This window comes from Excalfactoria chinensis, chromosome 1 (assembly GCF_039878825.1).
Source record: "Excalfactoria chinensis isolate bCotChi1 chromosome 1, bCotChi1.hap2, whole genome shotgun sequence".
Taxonomy (NCBI): domain Eukaryota; kingdom Metazoa; phylum Chordata; class Aves; order Galliformes; family Phasianidae; genus Excalfactoria; species Excalfactoria chinensis.
In genome coordinates this window covers 182,942,406-182,964,177 of record NC_092825.1, presented here as the reverse complement: position 1 = coordinate 182,964,177, position 21,772 = coordinate 182,942,406, and the positions used below count along the sequence as shown (strand labels likewise).

General features: G+C 49.6%; 1 protein-coding gene across 2 annotated transcripts; it reads right to left on the bottom strand.

Moving 5' to 3' along the window:
* Positions 1-1,846: 1,846 nt before the first annotated feature.
* Positions 1,847-20,258, bottom strand: MOGAT2 (monoacylglycerol O-acyltransferase 2). Of its 2 annotated transcripts, none has more exons than XM_072327046.1 (7): positions 20,046-20,258; positions 19,201-19,306; positions 14,161-14,339; positions 5,515-5,719; positions 4,756-4,930; positions 4,397-4,596; positions 1,847-3,098 (listed from the first exon to the last, which is right to left on the bottom strand). In XM_072327046.1, exons 2-7 carry the CDS (start codon positions 19,292-19,294, stop codon positions 2,944-2,946), a joined length of 1,008 nt encoding a protein of 335 aa, XP_072183147.1. In that variant the 5' UTR covers positions 19,295-19,306; positions 20,046-20,258; the 3' UTR covers positions 1,847-2,943. The 2 variants fall into 2 exon arrangements, with proteins under 2 accessions (XP_072183147.1, XP_072183149.1); XM_072327048.1 differs by having other exon boundaries at positions 2,954-3,098; positions 4,401-4,596; positions 20,046-20,137.
* Positions 20,259-21,772: the final 1,514 nt, after the last annotated feature.

The following is a 21,772-nucleotide window of genomic DNA, read 5'->3' as shown; positions in this document are numbered from 1 at the left end:
GTGGAGAGGAGGGATGTTTCACAAACCACATCTGGGGACTTCGCTGAGCTCAAACCAGGACGTCTTCCAGTGAGTGTAAAACCAACATTTTCTCCCATATTGTTTTTTGCAGCACCAAGAAAACTTCCAGCCTTATTTTGGGGCCAGTGTGGAAGAGCTTCAGAAGGACAAGCCGTGTTTTGCTTGGCTTCCCTCCTCTTGGGGAATTAGCCCGTATTTCGTATTCATCACTTGTCAGAGGTTTTCTTTTGAGCCTCGTGATCTGAACCCGCTAAGTAAGGCAAATCCAGATTAGAGCCTCTCGCAACAGAAATACTGGGGAGATCAGAGGCAGCTGGGTGGAGGCAGGTGAGGAGCACCAACTCACTGCACTCCAAAATGTCACCATATTTTCTGATTCGGGATTTCCATAGAAGTCCCAGATTGCTGCAATTTATTACTCTGACTTCATTCAGTCTGCGAGGGAGGCACTGAGCTGAGCCCTCCTCCTTGGGCTCACTTCTCAAATCAAAGCAGCGAGTGGAATTGCTGCAATTAAACGTGCTCTGCTTCTTTCAGATTATTTTGCGGTCACAGCTTGGATGACCCTTTGTGTCTCAAATGGAGCCCGTCCTGAGCTGCAGAGCCCAAACTCAAACATAGCCGCAGTCTGGGAGGCCTCTGACTGACCCAAGCTCTTGGCTTTCCTTGCTGTTTATCTTGTCTTGTGTTGTGTTGGAGGAGCTTTAATCCTCCAGACATGTGCCAAAATAGCACAAAAGCTTCTTGTCTTACAGCACTTTGCTCAGAGGCAGCTCTGGTCCCTCAAGAAGTCGAGACCCTGCACTGCTCTGAGCCCCCAGGACAGCTCCCAGCAGCAAGGATGCCTGTGAATTATTATTCTCCATGTTATATTTAACACAAGCCCCAGCCACTGGCCTCTCCTGGGCTATACAGGTCCCTGAGGAATCAAGGACACGTTCCAGCCTTGGAGATAAAACTGACCTCAAGTGAAGCCAATTATATATAGACACTGCCCTTCTCTGACCCTTCTCCTCCAGCTCCACCATATGCTGGCTTGGGGTCCTGTGTGTCTCCCATTGCCCCAGAAGCCCTCAGGCAGCTCCAGCATCCTTTTCCCCACTTCCTCCTGTGGTATTTTCCCAATTACCCGTTTTCTGCTTTTTCTGTCTCCAGGGGTGGACCGTCCCATCTCTCAGACAGGTTCTTCTCTGGCATCAGAGGCATCACACAGGTGGATCCACAGAGGGAAGAGATGGACGGCTGGGGATTCCATCCTTTAATGTGAATCCTCCATCAGGCTGGGGCAAAGTCATGCCACTTCTACAGAACCAGCCCTTCCTGTCTGTACCCATACCTGTGGTCTTTTCCATGCCATGAACAAGACCTCATTCCCTGCTTCCTCCCCATTTCCTCTGTCTCTACAATATCACCGTCCCAACCACCCATCCAACATCTCCCCAAATCCCTCAAGCAATCCCTCTTCTCTTCCCATTGCATCAAGATCCCGGCTCCTCATCCCTACCCCCAGAGCCCTCTCCCATCCCCAGAGCACCCCATCTGTATCCTCAGGGACATCCCCATCACTTGACATCCCCATCACTTTACTCCAGCACCAACCCCTGCCAGGCTGCTTGCAGAGGTCACAGTTGCTGATAGGAGGACCAGCACGAGGGAAGGCAGGGGGAAGGATGGGGAAGAACAATAATATTTGGCTGCTGACAAACAGCAAAAGAAAAGGGTGGGAGATAATTACTGCTCTTTTCCTAATACATGAATCTTCCTCCTGCTCAGGCACCTCTGCCCTTAATTAAGGACGAAAGAAATATATATATATATATCTATTAATAGAAAACGAGCAAGAAATCATAGCAGGTGACCTGCTTTATTTGACTGGATTAAGTGGGGGATTACAGGAGCGGTTAGCGATGTCAGTAAGGGCTCCGTATGAATTTTTCTCCTATTGCTGCTGGTTTTCTGGGAGCTGGAGGGATGTGCAGCCGGTCATTCGGGTGGAGCAACTTCACTGAGGCTGACACAGGGAGAAGCTGAAAATCAGAAACCCCACAGTGGTGGCCCCAGGAGCAGAGCTGTGTGTTCAGCTCATTAAGTGCAACCCTTACAGTAAGACAAATGCTGGGATCCCTGGCAGCTCCTCACAGGTGGGAAGGAGAGAAAGGAATGAAGGGAGGGAGGGGGTGTAATCATTGTATAAGGGCTCTCTGAGGGTAAAATAAAGCTGATCTGAGCAGATGGCTTCCTGCCACCTAAAACTTCCATGCTGCAAAATCCCATTAAGCGCAGAGTTTAATAAAGTTCTGGATATCAAGGAGCAGCAGCTATTTAAAGCCTTGAGCACCTGCCAAATGTGGCCTTGCGAGCCATATTTCTTGTCCCAGATCACTTCTCCCATCAGCTGGCCATGCTCTCACCTTAGGAAACGCCATCATTTGTCACACAGAGTGCTCAGTGCTGGTGCTGCTCTGGCATTCCCACTGGAGGGGTCTGAGGTTCGTTATAAGCAGGGCTCCTCACACGAGAAGTGATTTTTTTCCAGCAAAGGTCTTTATATCCTTTCAGATATCTTTGAGGATTTGACTTTTTCCAGCACAAACTTTACCCATCTAGCCTGGGAAAATGAAACTTTGAACTAAACGCAAAGGGAACAATAATTCATCTCTGCCTGGAAATATCTTGGCATGGAGGCCAGCTGGGAGCTTTGTGCTGGGGAGTTTCAGTGGTGTGGAGTCAGTCAGATGGGATTTTGTTTGCTTATCATCTCCTGTGTGTCCTACAGGGAGGAGTGATGGAAAGGCTGGGAAAACCAAGTCCTTCTCCCCACGCTGTATGGACCGTGAATTACCCATAAATGAAGTGTAACTGTCCCAGGGACAGGGAAAACTTGGAGCTCGATGTTCACACCTCCACCTTCCACAAGGAGCTCTATATAAATTCAAGGTGACTGTCTTCTGGGACGTTATATTTAGCTTTGTGTTCCTCGAAGAGCTTGCTCAGCTCTTCCAAGTATTTCTGATGGACTCGATCAACCTCTTCCTCCGACGGTTTGTGTTTCTTCAGCACGGGAATTGGCTTCCCAACTGGAAAACAAGAGCAACCATTAGGCCAGGTCTCTATGGACGCTTTACATGTGTTAGCACAGAGATGGAGCCCCACCTTTCCAAAGGTGTGAAGCTCACATTGATATGGTCAGTCATGGTCTGGGAGGCAACACAGCCAAGGAGGTGAGAAGATGGAGGTCCATCCCAGTGCAGCTCCTGCAGCTGCTCCTAATATCTCAGATGCTTTTTTCAAGGGCAAGTCTACATAATGTGATTCCAGCCCCTTCCCATCTCCCGGAGCCGCCAGCAGTGGGACACTTCTCCTGCTCTGCCCGCTGACTCTAATTGTGTTTGTCAAGCATCATCATTGTGTAACACTGTTCCTCATCGAACTAATGAGGAGTCCTTCTGATACTTTGCTGCTTGTAAAACCATTGAGTCAATCCAAACAGGCTGTAAAACAATTAGAAGTAATTGCTGACTGTCAAACCTAATCAGCAGGGTGAGCCCTGACCTTTCCAAACAGCCTCTTTAATTACATTAATTCGGACCATCAGCTGTACTGCGGGCCAAGCATGGAGCTGTTGAAACCAGGTGGAACTTCATCACAACCAACACCTTTCTTTTAATCTGGTCTCCTGTTGTGTATGATCTCCAATGAAACCAGCCTGACTTGCTGGTGTGCAGATAGGTTGGGGCTTGTGCCGGCATCTGCATGAGATGCTGAGCAAATCCTGTAGGTCCTGTCTTACTTACGCTTGTGGGATTGGCTTGGAAGCTCAACCCAATGCCATTACAGGGGTTTGTACAACTTGTTTCTTGTGGGACTGAGACTGGATGCATCTCATGAAGGCGATGGAGCATCTCAATTTGCTCTGAGTCTTTCTCAGCACTGTTCAGACCACTTGGGTTCTGCAGGATGACCAAGACAGAGTCCCAGACCGGTGTGTTCAGGGAACCCTGTGTTATCCTTTCTCTGTGCTAACCTGTTTGCACCAGAGATGCTCCAAAACCACATTCAGCTGAGCGTGTCACACCACAGCTTCCAGAGCTGCCTGGACACTCAGGCAATCTTACCCAATTATGTTTTTTAATGTATTCCTTCCATCCTAGGGGAACTTATCCCAAATCCAAGGACTTCTTAAAAAAACATATATATATATATTTAAGTAAAAAAAGGGGCACGAGAGGGGCGTGCGAGCAGTGGGAGGTGCTTCATTGCTAAGAAGTTCCCAGCCCATGTCAGCTCATGTTCCTTGACTCAACAGAAAGAAGACACAGCCCAGGGACCATCCATGACCATACCTTGGCCAGGCTTTTGCTGAGGGGGGACTTACTCACGGTGTTGATAGGCCGGCGGTAGGGGACCAGCCCAAAGCTGTACTGGAAGATACCTCTTGCGTGGAAGAGGGGCAGGGAAATGCCCATGATCTGCTGGAGCCGGTGCTGGATCCACCGCAGCCATGAGCCCTTGGGGTTGCTCACCTGGTCAAAGAGCTCATTCTCCCCAAAAGAAAAGGCAGGGACCAGCGGGGTGCTGCAGGGAGATGAACACAACACACAGCCATAGTGATCAGTGAGGCCAGCCCCGAAACACCCTCATTTCCCCCCAGAATTCACCTGGAACATCCTATTGACCACCCATAGACCAGAGCATCCCTTCCCAGGCACCCTGTATCCCCACCCTTTGCATCACCCCTGCTCGATGGCCACGCGGATAAATCCCTTCCTGTTCTTCAGCAGCAAGGTGCAGGATCCTGGCCGGGCATCCAGAGCCTCCTGAGCCCCACCAACAATGATGGCCAACAGGTTCCCCCCCTCCGGCTTCCGCAGCACGTGGTATGCGCTCTCCTTATCAGAGGATACAAGTCCTGGGAGGTAGAGAGGAATTAAAACTGAGCATCTGTAAAACCTGCACCAGTGCGGTTTATTCCCACTTTCCCTCTTCATCCAACTCCAGGGAGGTGCTCAGTGCTTCACTTTCAGTTTTCCTACATTCTGGAAATCTCAGCCCAGCTCCTCAAAATGGTGAGCTCAGCTCATGCAGAGCTCTGCCACATCACAACACATCACATCAGCTGCAGTTAAGCCCCAGCCACCCCACGAGCAGATTCAGATGGAGAAGTGGGTGTACTTCGAGGCCACCAGTGAAAGATGGAGGCCAGGTCTTCACAGATTAATCTGGAGCCCTTTTCCCTATCTGCATTTAATTTCTACCTACTCCCTTTCCTTTCTGCTTCCTGTCCTGTTGTGTATTGTGCAACTCCATGAGCTGCCATTGGCAGCTTCTTTGTTTCAGAGAGTTCTTGGTGCCAAATCCAACGCCTACAAATGCCACTCATTAAGGACTCCTTGACCTTCTCACGCCTCTCTGATGTTTTTCCTCTTTGCTCCCTAAAAAACCCCTGATTCACCCACTCATCCCACCGCTCATCAGTGCTGCCACCCTGCTTACCTCCACTCATCAGGTAGTCCCTTAAGAAGGGGACACGAAACCATAAGGAGAGCATCATCAGGTGTGGGGTGATGCCTGGGAAGATCGTGGAGAACCCTGTCGCCTCTGTGCCAAAATTGACGAAGGCTCCCACCGCCAGGACCCCATGGGGGTGAAATCCCACCAGGTAGTTCTGCCTGGGGTCCAACTCTGCTGTTTTCACCAGCTGGACAAGGGAAGGAACAAGAGTTTAATGCCGTCACCTCAGCACACGGAGAGTTGGCTATGGAGAATAGAGGGGATTCCTGGCATCCATTCCGCCTTCTGCTGGGAAAGATCAACTGGAACAGCTCGTCTTGTTCAGTGAGATGCGTTTCATTGCCTGTTTTTGTATCTCACCCCATTTTCTGGCCCAAAAATGACGTTTCCAATTCTACAGTTCTTTATAGAGCCATAGAATGGGCTGGGTCCAGCCCCATACCATGGACAGGGGCACCTTCCAGTAGATCAGATTTCTCAAAGCCCATGTTGCTTTGAGCTGGTCTAGGTGTTGTTAGGAGCCAACTTCCTTTAAAACTTCCTCCAGCACATTTTACAATATGGGGAAAAAAAAATGCACAAAGTGTGATAACCCCCTGTGTAACCCCTTATAGCCCACAGCCAGAACCACCATTAGTAGTAATCACCTTGTCCTAAAACACATCGAGTAATTGAAGAATGCTTTGTACATGATTAGGTGATAATCTCAGCTCCCAGGGAAAAAAAATGATGGATTTCTTTACATTATGGGCTACCCTACAAGAGCCCAGCAGCTTGTGCCTTTGTTAGTTACCTAAAGTAACCTGCAGGTCCACCAGGAAGCAATGGATTTCTGCCCAAGGTTGTTGCAATTTTACCAGGAGGAGGCAATTAAGGATAGATAATGGGCAAGATTTGGCCTCTGTGGGCTACAGTTGTGATGGCCTATCTGGAATGGAAGGACCAGTGTGTCCAGGTCAGTGTCCAGGTCAGCCTTGAGCTGTGCCACTGAGATCCTGCAATCCCAACCTCGTACAGACAGGGCATAACCCTCCCAGAAGCATCCAACAGCCAAACTCTGATGTCTTGGTAACTTTTAAATCGGTGCCGAGGATTCTCTCAGCCCCAGGGCTGCCCATTACAAAGCCATCATGGATTTCCAGACAGCTCAAAGCACTTATGTACAAGCAGAAACAAAGCCCTTTGTGCTTCAAGTACTCTGGTTCTGTCCATATGCAGGGAGCAGCTAATGGGGCATTTGTTTTCCTAGAAGCAGCCATTGCCCTGAGTTCCATTTTACTTTTTGACATCATGGCTCATTTCCCATCTGTCCTAAAGCACTGTTGACTGTACACATGTGCCCACTGAAGCGCCTGCTCCTAATGAGAGGAAGAGACAAACAAAGTCCCCATCACCACCCATGTGCAGGAAGAAGGGCAGATGGCTGAACTGCTGAGCCCCCGCCACGATCTGCTGAGTTTTTTTGAGTAATCTCAGCTTGCATCAATGTATCCTGCATTTATCTTCAGCTTCCAAACAACCTTTCATCTCTGCATGATTTATAAGCAGGGTGAGATGCTGGGATGCGTCACAAGCCACTAAACCTCCTGCTGTGTGAGAAGGGAGGGCGGCAGCGGGCTCAGCACCTGGCTGCGCCCCAAGGTCGTGTCACCCTCCTTGCTAATGAAAACTGGACTTGGGCAAGCACCCAGCCCTGCAATCTGCTCCAAGCCACGTTAGGATACCTCCCATCCCTAAAAACCTTCCCTAGGAGATGCTGTTTGCTGCTCACCTCAGTGAAAGAGGATGGAAGATCAGTGTTCAGTGGAGCTTGCAGAAGGAACTGCTTCTGCTACATGATTTCTTGTACCTCTCAGTGGCCTCAGAGCCACCAATATCTGGAGTCCTACCAACTGAAGTTGGGTCAGAATTGGGCTTTTACATGGCTTCACGTGTTTTCTGGCTCAATCATGAGCTAAGTACCCAGAGCCCTGCTCTAAGCCAAGGATAACTTTTCTGAAAGAGTGGCCAGGCACTGAAATGGGCTGCCCAGGGAGGAGTGGACTCAGTGACCCCAAAGGATCTCAAGCAATATTTAGTGGTTGTGTTGAGGGACGTGGTTTAGTGAGAACTGTTGGTGATGGGTGGGTGGTTGGACTGGATGATCTTGTAGGTCTATTCCAATCTCAGTGATTCTGTGATTCTATGGTTCTATAATAGCTAGATGGTAGAAGCCTTGATGTTCAAGGTTTGATGGCCTGGTCAAGGTGGAGCCCCTCCAGCACCAACCATATCTTAATGACACTGTAGAAGTAATTGCCTCTTTCAGCTTTGCAAAGGAAGGGAGGGTCCCTGCCTTTGTCACGGGGCTCATGATTTGGCCAGAGCCTGCAGAGAAACCATTTCCTTGCAAAAGACCAGGAAGGAAATCTGTAGCAGAGGAGAGACTTGGGTGATGTATCTTAAGCCATAGGTCAGCCTCTGGATGCTAAACCACTCTTCTCCTCCTTGAAACACTTAAACACAGCAACTCAATCCACCCATCTGGGTTGTCCCTGCTGTTTGTTCTCTCCTTTCCCTCTTCCTCCCAGAGTGCATAATGGGGTTCAGGTGCAAGAAGTGAGAATCTCGTTCCTCCTGGCTTGATTGAGTTGTCACCTCTGCTCCTGCTGAATGGCATCTACTGCTCTGCTGTTTCTGGGTGAGTTGAACATTAATCATTGACTTGAGGGTCTGGCCGAGCTGGTCTGTGTGTAAACACTGAAGGGAGACACATTCTTGTCCTGAAGTTTTTCTTGGTAAGGCATGACTAGTTTCTCAAGTTACAGGGGTGACAAATTAATGCACAGGGCCTTCATCCCCAAAGCAAAGAGCTGTTATCAGCTTGGGGTCATGCACTCCAAGCTGAGCCATTGGTGTGTTGGCTTGCGGGGCTTCCCCTTGTCGTGGCTGGGATGCTGGCTTATGTCTGATAGCAGCCCTGACCCCTCATCAGTGTGTTGTGAGTCCTGGTGGCAGGGCAGAAAGATTCTAGATCCCAGATATGGGGTGATTGGGGCCTTCCCAACCCATAAATTTGAATTTGAAGGGTGAGGTCTACATTATCCTTCATCATGGATATCATCGCTGCGGATGTTCAGTGCTCCCAATGACTTCTTGGTTGTAGAAACCTCCCCCTAATCTATTGACCCAGAAGTGGGTCCAGAACATTGGAAAGACCCCGTCCCCAAGCTCTGGTGAGATCTGCTCCATGCAAGGTCACCATCCATGTTAGGGAAATGCATGCACAGGCTTTTAGAGGCTCCAGTAAGAGACCATGTAGGGTGAGGATCTCAAGCAAATTTAATTTTAAACTGGATTAGCTAAACCTCGTTAACATCACAAGTAGATGCTCTCAGCTGGAATTAAAGAGGCCTTCATTTGTTTGTTTTGTTTTTCATTTCATTTTGCAACTGGATTAAACTAATTAGGGCTTCCAAGGGACTGTATCAGCACAAGATTTCAGCACTGGTTTAATGTGGCTGTTTTAACTCACCCTTTTGAGGTGTGGCTGGGGTTTCTTTTATCACCTGTGTGCTGGATGGTCTTGCTCCAAACCATAGGAAAAGGGAGGAAGGGTGATTCCCCATGTAAAACTGGTGCAAAAGTGCTTGAAGGAAGCGTAATTCTCTGTTTTACACCAGTATATCCTGGGGTCAAAGCAACACCTAGCCCCCAGCTGGCCTTGTTTGTAGGTCTGGAGGGATCTACAAGCAGTTAAGTGGTGAACTGGATGGAGTCAAGTTGAGATGAGCTTGGTCAATGCACAGTGCTTGCTGTGCCAGCAGGCAGACAGACAGGCAGTGTGCTGACTTGCCATGTCATCACATCCTAAGGGACAGAGGAACACATGGTGGGAGACGGGGATTGGTCAGCAAAGCTGGTCAGAAAAGTTGTGCCTTCTTCATTTAGTCTCCCAAACTGAATTGCTGTTGTATTTCTATCACCCTCTGGCCCTAAACTCACTTCCAATGATGTTATGTTCATTAATCCGCTCTTAAGTAGGATAAACTTCAGTTTCACCCTAAGCAAATCCTCAGGTCCCTTGCTTTCCACCCAGGCACCTCCATAGAGCATCTCGTGCAGGAAGAAGCATGCAGTCAGGTTCTCTATGGGATGTCAGCAACCAATGAGCAAGCCCAAGGAAGAAGAAATTGTACCAAGGAGAAGTCAGCACGTCACCCAAGGGTGGTGGGAGACAAAGGGAAAAGCAAACATCCTCAGGAAAGAATGGGGTTCTGGTCCCAGCAATGGAAGGAGTCTGAGAAAATGTCTCATTCACTGAACTGTATGCTGCTTTGGCCTGAACAATCTTTTTTCTCTCCCCCAGCCAACAGAAGGAAGCAAAATGAACAGCCAGAAGTAGTGGAAACCAGAAGTGCTGTTTAACGTCATGGGCCAAAGCACAAGATCCCCAGTTACAAACAGTACCGTTCTGCTGTGAAGAGTAAGAAAATATTCCCGGTAGAGCTTGGTTCATGTGCACTTGGACCACGCTGCAATGCCATGTGCTTACCCAGAACCACAGCACACGCAAACAACCCCCGTCATGGTTTATGCAATTACGAGAATGAATGAGCTCCTGGAGGTCCACTAAGTCTCCAGTGGCACATTTTAGTTAAGCTAGCAACAAAAAGAAACCCAACAAGAGCCCAAGAGGTTGGGACTCTGCCAGTTGCTATAGATAAAAAACATCCAGCTGGCACTCACAGAACCACAGAGTCATCAAGGATGGAAAAGACCACTAAGATCATCTAGTCCAACCATTGAACCCTCAAAGATAACCCCGAGGGTGATTAAAAGTGTCCTGTGGCTCTTCAAGAGGGGAAAACAGTGCCTCGAGGACTGCAGGAACCTTCTGCACACAGTCATTTATCAGGTTGTCCTGAATAAAGCTGGTGAGATGACACCTGCTGGGCTGCTCTGATGGAGGACAGCACCTGAAGGCAGGATTTGTTGAAGGCCTTCCCCTTAGGCCTGCCCATGGTGCTCCTCAGCTGAGCTTACCAGAGCACCTCGGCTGCAGGAGGAAGGTTGGTGAAGAGCAGTGAAGATGTGATGCTTCTTGGCCACATGGGAGACTCACAGAATCACGAAGGTTGGAAAAGACCACCAAGATCATCAAGTCTGACCATCAACCCATCAGCAATGGAGGAAATCTAATGCTGGGTGAACTCTCACCATGATGGTAGTGGATGCTCCTTCTGGTGGGGAAGGATGTATGTGAAAGGAGGCACGAGTTTGGGCAGAGACCTGGCGGCAGCAGACCAGCTATTGACTGTTCATTGAACACAGCTTAGGTAGAGCTGTGCACGGTATCCAGCATCTCTCTTGGAGGTACCATCAACCCCAGCAGACACTATAGGATATCTGCTCAACCAGAGAGATCCGTTGTGCATTTCTGGGGATATCCACCCCAATTCTAAGGCCCAGGTGAGCTCAGCACAGTTTGCAGGCCTATCGTGGTTGTGTATTAGTGATAGGACCAGAGGGAATGGTTTCAAGCTATGGCAGGGGAGATTCATGCTGGACATTAAGAGGTATTACTTCTCAAAAGGATGGCCAGGCACTGGAATGGACTGCCCAGGGATGAGGTGGAGTCACCGACCCTGGGGGTGTTCAAGGAAGGACTGGATGTTGTGTTGAGGGACATGGGTTAGTGGGAGCTATTGGTAATAGGCGAACAGTTGGACTGGATGATCTTGTAGGACTTTTCCAACCCTGGTGATTCTATGATTCTATGTAAAAATGAAGGTGAGAATATGGTTGAAATACAGGGGAAAAAAAGCCTTCCTGGGAAAGATGCTCCTGGGAAGATGCCTGGGATCTCAGTGCTCGTCCACCTTCTACAGTCACCCAAACTCACTCAGGTCCTGGCAATCCCCTAACAAAAATAAAGCAAAAGCAAAGAGCAAAGCAATTCTGCACGACTGGGATCAGCAGAGGGTGCTCCTCGCACATGTTTGGAGCTCGAGTGCTCCTGCACGGCAGATCCCTGCTGCAGCAGACTGCAAATTCACTCCGCCTAGATCTCTGGAAAGCAGATGCTCATCCCAACCTCTTGTTGCTTCTGCAGCAGCAAACATGCTCAAGGATCCCATAGGAGCAGCATTTAAATCCCTTTCCTGAAATACCCAAGGGCAGAGCAGTGCAGCCGGCTCTTGCTGCCTCCCGGCACTGACGCTTGACCACAATAAGTTTGCAGTGGGGATCTGGGAGGATTAGGAGCCACATTTAATCTTCCCAGAATAACTAATCCTCCAGGGCTGAACGAACTCTATCTACACGCAAATGCAGCCCGTGGTGCTGGATCCACGTCCCCCAGGTCCTGCTGCTCATTTACCTTTGTTCTGGATGGGACTTTCAGCAAGCAGGAGTGTGCAGCTCAGGCCAAAGCTCAGCTCAGTTCAGCTCCTTGTGAGCTTACAGGATGGCTAAAGCAATATCGCATTGCTTAACGTCTACGCTGTTAGGAACAGATCATTTCTCATTCCCAAATAGTTTATTCGAGCCCATGCTTGAAGGACATGAAATGAAATGCCTTTCAAGCAAGGGAAATGAATGATATCTCACAGAGCAGCGAGGACAAAGGCTGCTCCAAACCCTCCCTGTGCACCCCAGTATGCTGCAAGCAAAACCAGTAGCTAGGCTCCCTCTGCTGGTCTTTCTGCCTGGCAGTGCCACCTGGTAGGGAATCACAGGGTCAGAATTAGGCTGGAAAAGATCACTAAGATCATCTAATCCAACCATGAACCCATCCCCAACCATCAGCTCATCCCCAACCATCAGCTCATCCCCAACCATCATCTTATCCCCAACCATCAACTCATCCCCAACCATCAACACATCCCCAACCATCATCTTATCCCCAACCATCAACTCATTCCCAGCCATCAGCTTGTCCCCAACCATCAGTTCATCCCCAACCACCAACACATGCCCAACCATCAGTTCATCCCCAACCATCAGTTCATCCCCAACCACCAACACATGCCCAACCATCAGTCCATCCCCAGGACAGATGGGCAGCCCTGGTCTCTGCTCAGGAGGGAGTGTGTATGGGGCAGGCAATGAGGTGTCACTGGGCTTATCTGGCCTCCATGTTTTAGAAGACAGATCAGACTGACACTGCTTTAGCTGAGCTTTATGGCCAGAAATAAATTACAGACCGTGTGTGACGTATGATCTTTACAACCACATAAACAGCGTGCAGCATTTCCAGCATTTTCTACAGCAACCTTGAGAATAATGACTTGGGAGTTTGGTGATTCCTGATGGATGTCCTAGAATATTACCTGTCTCATATGGTAAAAGCCACCAGGAGCTCTCCTGGGTTGTGTTCCCATTGCTACCCAGGAGACTATGATATACATTCTGGGGCGCTTGCTTTGGAGTGTGGCCAGGAGCCTTTAAATCATTGCAAAAGCTCTGGAAAGAGGCCTTGGGTAAGACAAGAGAGCAACCAGAAAGAGAGAGGGTGGCTTTCTCAGAACATTTCCAATAGCATTTCCAATAGCTTTCTACAGAGCGGGCTCCGAAATCAGCCACGAAATAAGTCAAGTCTGCTGATGGAGCAAAGCTGGGAGGAGTGGCTGAGAGCCCATAAGGCCATGATGCTGTTCAGCAAGACCTGGGAAGGATGAGAGTGGGGCAGGGGAAAACCTGATGAGGTTTGACATGAGCAAGTGTAAAGTCCTGCACCTGGGGAGGAACAACCACAGCATCAGTGCGGGTCAGTGCTGAGCTGTTGGAGAGGAGCTCTATGGAGGAGGACCTGGGGGTCCTGGTGGAAAACAGGTAACTATGAGCCATCTCAGATTCATCTACCCTTGAAAACCACCCTGCTGCATGGCTCATGTATGCTCCTGGATGATGGCTCGGGGCAGGTCTTTGGTCCATGCAGTCATGTCAAGCCAATGGGGAACTAAATAAAGACCAAGGACAAAGGCCCACCACATGCATTACAGTAAAGAGGAAATGCCATGGAAGTCCTTCTTGGGGGTAACAACATCTCAGTGAGACTGCCATGAGCACACTCAGCTTAACACATCCAGCCCTTTCTCCAGTGGAAGGGGATGTTGGTCTTGCAGGGAAATAGCGCAGGGAAACCTCTTAGATTTTTGGTTAAAATGTGGCTCTGTGTTCACTGTTTTAATACTAGGCAGCCAGAAGAGTGGGAGCATTGCAGCATATCTTAGAATCATAGAGTGATAGAATGGCCTGGGTTGCAAAGGCCCACAGTGCTCATCCAGCTCCAACCCCCTGCTATGTGCAGGTCACTAACCAGCAGCCCAGGCTGCCCAGAGCCACATCCAGCCTGGCCTTGAATGCCTGCAGGGATGGGGCATCCACAGCCTCCTTGGGCAACCTGTTCCAGTGCGTCACCACCATATCACGGCAAATGAGCAGGGGGAGATGGCCACAATGAGGTGAAATGGTCGCACATAAAGCAGGTGATTAAAGGACATGTTGGGAAAACATTTGGGTCACACATTGACTCTAAGCTGGGAGGACCGTTCTGCCTTCAGCACTGCACAGCTGAGCTCCGGGGTTGGCCCTTAGGAGGATGATCCCTGCAGTGTAAGCATGGAGGGCACAGAGGGAGCTCACCGTGACGGGGAAGAAGTCCTTCATGTGTCTCCAGACTGCGCTGTTCCGCACCATGTGGATCCGTCTCCCACCCCTGAGCGGTGCTTCCCTGTCTGTGAACCACCATGCGGCGTAGAGGACGCTGAGCAGCCAAAACCGGGTGAAGAGGAGGCCGATGAAGGCAGCGGTGCAGCACTGTGCTGGGAGAAAAGGCAGGCAGTGAGTGGTAAGGGAGGTGGGAAAGGGATGGCTCATATGGAGGGACCTTCTCTTTGCAGCCCTGCGATGGAGCCCAAGCCTTCCCTGTGCTCACTGTGGGATTATTCTATCAGTGTGAGGGCAGCTAGGATGCCAACAAATGGTTTTCTTCCCATCTTCCCCAAGGACCAGAAGAGCAGCTTAACCCCAACCCCTGGGAAGCCGCCCTTTCTCCAAGGGCCACCATATCTGCCTCCCCCATGGAGGCTGCTGGACCTCATTTTGAATGGCTGTCCATGATCTTTAATCTTTCATCTTCCCATATAGAAGAATTTTACTCTTCATTGATTTTTTTTTTTTTCTTTCTTATTGATTCTGGACCTTTTCCTCCTCCGTTTGGGTTCACTTTAAACTCTAATCCTATCCAGCAGAGGATTTTCAGCCTTTTTGCCATGGTGTCATCACAGATTTTATAGGCACGCTCTATTTCGTTCCCAAAGTCATTAATAAGTTGGGCCTTTCCCAAGTCATTAAATACCTTCCTGAGCTGTTTCCAGTCAGTACTCAGCTTTGTCCTCTACCCTCTGCCTCCCTCATGCCCCGTGTTCTGGCAGGAGAACAAGAGAAGGAAAGTCTGCATGCAACCACGCATCACTGGGAGCATCAGATCCCACCCAAGCCCAGCTGCTCTCACCTAAGGCCTATCAGAGAAGATGTATATGATGCTCTCACTTCAGACTTCTTTGCTTGTTTTTACCACAAATGGTCCAACAGATGAGCTTTAATGCATTTACCCTAAAAGAAACTGTGCTTTTTCTATGATGGTGCACATGATGCTCAACCTCTTTCAGGCTTTGGGAGCATTTCAAATGTTGGTGTTGGAAAGCAGTATCTTGATAAAGATAAGTAGATCTGGTAGTAGAAGGAAGGAAGGAAGGAAGGAAGGAAGGAAGGAAGGAAGGAAGGAAGGAAGGAAGGAAGGAAGGAAGGAAGGAAGGAAGGAAGGAAGGAAGGAAGGAAGGAAGGAAGGAAGGAAGGAAGGAAGGAAGGAAGGAAGGAAGGAAGGAAGGAAGGAAGGAAGGAAGGAAGGAAGGAAGGAAGGAAGGAAGGAAGGAAGGAAGGAGGGGGGGTACCTGGTGGGGAGAAGGGAAGGGAAGGGAAGGGAAGGGAAGGGAAGGGAAGGGAAGGGAAGGGAAGGGAAGGGAAGGGAAGGGAAGGGAAGGGAAGGGAAGGGAAGGGAAGGGAAGGGAAGGGAAGGGAAGGGAAGAGAGGTTGGCTTAGGATGGAGGAGCACTGGGGTCTCTGCACAGCTGCAGGTCTCACATGCAATGCAAATCTCCAGCTCACAACAAACCACTGCTCATGCCCAGTGCTGCTCCTTTGAAAAGCGCCACAGCTGCACAGCTCTCAGACAGAAGAGCATCCAGCATGAAACCAAGCTCCGAGGTACACACAAGACATGAGCACTGCTTGAGGAACACTGCAGAGGTTGCAGTTATTGCTCCTAACAGCCAGGTCATCGGGTTTGCTGCAAAGCTGTGCAATGCCTAACTCTCTTTTTATCACACTGTGCAAAGCTCAAGGTGTGCCCTGCAAAGTGAAGGTGTTGTTCTGGTCCATATCTATCCACTTATCACCCAGGTGAGGCATTTATCTTGCATTACATAGTTATTAATGCATAGATATTAATTTTACCCTCAATCCATTTGTGGGTGAAATTAATAACATTTGCTCTTTGATTCAGCTTTTTTTTTTTTGAGCTGCATTAAGAAGGGGTGGCCAGCAAGGAGGGGGAGATGATTGTCCCCATCTACTTGGCTCTTGTGAGGCCCCATCTGCAGTGCTGCATCCAGGCCTGGGGCCTCCAGCACAGGAAGGATGTGGAGCTGTTGGAGAGGGTCCAGAGGTGAGCACTGGGATGCTCAGAGGGCTGGAGCAGCTCTGCTATGAGGAAAGGTTGGGGGAACTGGTTTATCTTGGAGAAGAGAAGGCTGCAGGGAGACCTCATTGTGGGCATCCAGTACTTGAAGGGAGTGAATAAACAGGAGGGGGCAGTGATAGGACAAGGGGGAATGGTTTTAAAATGAGACAGGGAAGGTTTAGGTTGGATCTGAGGAGGAAGATTTTCCCCCAGAGGGTGGTGACGCACTGGAACAGGTTGCCCAAGGAGGCTGTGGATGCCCCATCCCTGCAGGCATTCAAGGCCAGGCTGGATGTGGCTCTGGGCAGCCTGGGCTGCTGGTTGGTGACCCTGCACATAGCAGGGGGTTGGAGCTGGATGAGCACTGTGGGCCTTTGCAACCCAGGCCATTCCCTCATTCTGTGATTCTACGAACCCAACTTGCTTGCAGAGGTCTCTGTGTCATGTCTTCAAACCCTTCCACAAAATCTCAGCAAAGCAGTGCAATGCCATGGGTAAAATACCAAGCCTTTCTGGACCAGCAGTGTAGGATTCATCTCCCAGAGGCAGAGCAGCAAGGACAACTCGAGGCCACATCCCTGTCCCTCCGTGCAAGACAGGGGAGAACAGAAAGTCTTCATGCAGCAGTGTTTGCTTATTGTGACACCACCCCTGTAATCACTGCTTTCTTCCCATAAGAAAAATGGGGAAAGCCAAGACTTCCTTGTCTGCCCTTCTCCAGAACAGCGACCGTGTCAGAGCTGCCCAGCCATTTTCCTACAGACAGCTGTCATTTTCTGGGCTACCTGCCAGGCAAACACTTTAAAGGATATAACAAAAGAGGCATTAAGAGGGAATCCTGGCAGACGTCTCCTTCTCAGCCCAAACTACAAGTCGCTGTAGAATCACAGAATCATGGAATCATTAAGGGATGGAAAATACCTATGAGATCCCCATGCCCAAACCCAATGTACCCCACAATGCCAACTGACTGTGCCCCTCAGTGCCACATCCGCATGGCTCTGGAACTCCTCCACCCACGGGGAATCCATCACTATACCCACCAAGGATGTGGGGCCAGGTGAGCAACCTGATCTTCATCTCCTCCTCCTGCAGGTCTACATTCTTGCATGGGAAGCCAACACCAAACTGTTATAAAGACAGTGTTTTCTGCAAATATTGCCCCATGGAAAACCCAGAACTTGCAGGATACAGAAATGGCTTGAGAGTTCATGAGACCTCTCAAAGCAGGCATTGCTGCAGGTCCGAGGGCATCACGCATGTCCTCACAAACACATCACTTATCTGAAAATAATTATAGAATCCATCAAAAGGTGGGAAAAGACCTCCAAGGTCATCTGGATAACCCTACACGGGGTTGAGATTGTCTGCAGCGTTGCTATGGAAGGTGAGGACAGATCCCTTCAGCCTATAAGCAAAACCAAACCAAAGGGCCCTTGTCAACAGGGAAAGCTCTGTACCCCAAACCTTACTCATTCTGCTCAGATCAGAAGCCGTGGGGTTTCTCTTTCCTCATTCTCTCAAAGAAGCTTAAAGCCAAAATGAAGCATTTGGTGGTGGGCACCTCGTGCTAAGAAGTTCTGTTGTTCCTCTGCAGGAAAGCAGGGACCAGAGGAGGATGAAATGCAACAGAGATGGCTTTGTAGGGAAGTGAACCCTGATGCACAGCAGCCATGGACACACCACAGACGTGCCATGGTCTCCAAGTGAGCTGTGGGCTCTCAGCATGTCCATTACAAGAACCATGTCCTATCAGAGACCTGCTGGGCTCAGCACTGCTGCTCCTCTGGAGTTTACTACTGCAGCCTGAAACGGTAGCAGCTCCAGGGCAGGTGAGTTTTGCACTGCATTTGCCAGGAGCATTTGCAAGATGCACATATTGCTGTCCTCAAGGCCAGCCCAGAGCCTTTAGCAGAGCCAAGCTAAGGCTGTGGACTATGCTCAGCTACCAGATTGCCTGACTCACACTGGCACCGCTTGAGTCAACCTTGCTGATTGAAAGGGTTCAAAGGCTGGCTGCCCATGCTGGGTGTGCAAAGACAGTGTGCGCAGAACTCCTGCCCCTTTGATCATAGAATCATAGAATATCCCATGTTAGAAGAGTCCTACAAGGCTCAGGTTGTGCTGAGTTGCTTCATCCAGCAACCATCAACAAATAAAGCAAGGAACAGCCCCTGGAGAGGATGCATTTGCACAACCATAGCAACAGCAAAAGGCCACGCAAACGCCTGGGAGGGTGGCTCCAAATTACCCTCTGACCAATGGAGGATTCCTCCCCACTACCCACTTCCTGGCTTTCAGCTGCCTCTATCAGTCAACCTCATCACTGAAAAGCCAAGTGCCAGCCCGACCCCACTACTAAGAAGGGCTGAACATACTGGGTAAATTGTTCTGCTGGAAAACCCCTCCATCCTCCTTAAACCTTAGATACACCCATGCTGCAAACAGGACCCAGGTAGAGTTCGACAAAGCATTACTTAGCATGGGCTAAAGTTGTGCCACAGAGCATGCAAACAGCCAGACACCCATCTGGACCAGTGTAGCCCAGTGCTCCAGGCCTGCAGACACTGCTGCAGAGTCCATCCAATCCCAGATGTGTAGCAAAGGTTTGAGCCATCTGAGAGACTTAATGAGGTTCTAAAGCACAACTTATACTTTCTTTGCAGATACCAATTTGGAGATGAGTGTGTCCCAGGATCTATATATACCCCCAAACCTGCTGCTGCTCTGCTGGGACACTCATCCACTGTCCTACCATGGCCAAGCAGAAGCTTTACACAGTCTTCAACCCAGGTTAAGAAGCCAGCTGGCACAATGATGGCAAACCCTGGGATGTCACCTTCCAGCTCTTGGCTCCTGGACAGTTTGCAGACAGTGTTCACCCTCTGAAAACTGGCTCTGGATGCTCAGAGGAGGAAAGAGGAAGAGGAGCTGTCTCTTACCTAGACATAGGAAGCTGAAGACCCACTGGACCACCGCCGCAGTCTGAAGTCTCCTCTGCAGCGGCAGGGAGAGCGGAGCAAACTCAATCTTCATCCTGAGCTCTGCCTGCAGGTCTCAGAAGGAGGAGGAAGCTCAGCAAGTGGTGAATGCAAAGTGCAAAGTCACCCGTCAATATTTATGCAGCTTTACAGTATAAGGGGTTGTGCAACATGCAGGGGACGGTGCTGGGATGTGTCACTGACTTTATGCCAGTGTGAAGCTTGACATGTTAAGTGCTGCAAGTATCCTCCAGCTCTGCAGCTCCAGAAAAGCAAAATCCATCACTCCTTGTGCTACAGCAACTACAGGAGAGAGCAGGAGGGAAAGGCGAGGAAGGAGCTTGTGAAACAGCATTGGCTGGGGAGGGAGGAAAAAGGCTTTGCAGAGGAGTGGCTTTGCAATTCAAAATGTATATTGTGTAGATAAAGCTCAAGGCTGTGTCTGCTGGGTGTGGAAAGGGCTGGGAGCCGAGAGGTATGCAAAGTATGCATGAGTGTTTCAATGCCCAGCACAGGATGTAGGAGCAACCTCATGCCTCAGCTAGGGGTAGATGGATGGATGGATGGACAGACAGATGGATGGATGGATGGATGGATGGATGGATGGATGGATGGATGGATGGATGGATGGATGGATGGATGGATGGATGGATGGAGATGGATGGAGATGAATGGGAGGATGGATGGAGATGGATGGATGGATGGATGGATGGATGGATGGATGGATGGATGGAGATGGATGGATAGAAGGATGGATGGATGGATGGGACAGACACGTGTCTATGTGCCTCCTCGCATAGACTTACATGCCTGCACGAGCCTGGAAACACTACCTCCTTTTTGCATTTCTATCTGTACTGTCTGTACCTTTGAAAAATCACACGCATCAAATTCCAGCTGAAAAACAAACAAACAAAACTCCAAGATTTGGGGAAAAACATCCTTTGAGAACTGACAAGCTGCTCAGGTAAACAAAGGAGCCATCTGAGAATACCACGGGGCTCGGCAGTAACCAGGATACGGAATTAACCATCCATTGGGCTGAATGAAACAGTGGGCTGACTGCGCACATACAAAAGCATCCTTTGCTTCTCGGAGGGCACTGCAAATCCCTGCACTCACCCTGGCCAAGGATGACAGAACAAAAGCAAAAAGACAATCCTTGGCAAAAGCAAATCAGAGGTGCGAGCTGGAAAAGAAGCCCTCCTCTTTGTCAGGCCCTTGGAACATGACAAGATGGGAAGGACAGACAGCTTTCTGCCTCCATCTTCTGGACTCCCTGACCCTGGGGGCTCTTTTCCTAAAGACACCGGTTGCTTTAATTGGGTTAAAATGGACTCTGATCTCGTTTGCATCTCTCCTCTTTGTCTTCTGGCCCTGTCTGCTCTGGGAAAGCTTTTAACTCTTTCAGCTCCATCACTTGGAAACAGTTCCTGGCAATTTCCACCAGCAGTTTCCAAAAGCACCAACAATTCCCAAAGCAAACCAGCAGCAATAACAAAACAAACCACCCTGCAGAGATCATGGGATCACAAAGGCTGGAAAAGCCCTCCAAGATCCCCAACCTCAACTCCAATCCATCCCACCGTGCCCACCGGCCACATCCCCAAGTGCCACATCTCTACTCAGGTCCAGGTCCTGCTGGGCTGTGGGTGGTCACTGAGGCACAGTGGGGACCAGGGAGGGCACATTCCTTGCAGGGACACTCTTGGTGCATGGGTGATGCTTAAGGTGTGTCTCACTGGGCAGCTCTTTACCTGGGCTGCTAGGAAGGATCCTACCTGAGCCCCATAGGAGATCCAGATATTGGGAAGAACCTATTGCCCCCAGAATTGTCGTGCCAACCCCTGCAGCTGCTGTATGACTGATTCCCTGAGCAGCTCTTATCTTGTGGTTCATTATTACAGGAAAAAATATCATGTTCTGGATTTATTGATGTACAAGTTGGCCCTGTAGAAAAGCTGACCGAGGCTCAGCAGGGTAATAAATATTGATGTCCTGCTCTGTCATGGGCACGCCATTTGCCTTTTGTATCTGTTTCCTTAAATCAGGAGAGAAAAATACTTCGTAATGGTTTTGAAATCTTCCAAAGCCTGAAAGGACTCAGAGGTTTCCAGTTAGTCAGGGAGAGGGATGTAGATACTGCTGTGCATTGGTGAAACCACATCTGTGCTACAGGGGAGCAGAGCCCTGCACTATGGGGTCTTCCAACAATTAGATGTTCTTTGCATGACTGCTGCTGGAAATTTAAGCTGATGCTGGTCACAGAAGGGGAAGATACTTATTCATGCTTAGGGGATGGAATAGGATGCATGGGATGGGATGGGATGGGATGGGATGGGATGGGATGGGATGGGATGGGATGGGATGGGATGGGATGGGATGGGATGGGATGGGATGGGATGGGATGAGATGGGATGGGATGGGATGGGATGGGATGGGTTGGGATGGGATGGGATGGGATGGGATGGGATGGGATGGGTTGGGATGGGATGGGATGGGATGGGATGGGATGGGATGGAATGGGATGGGA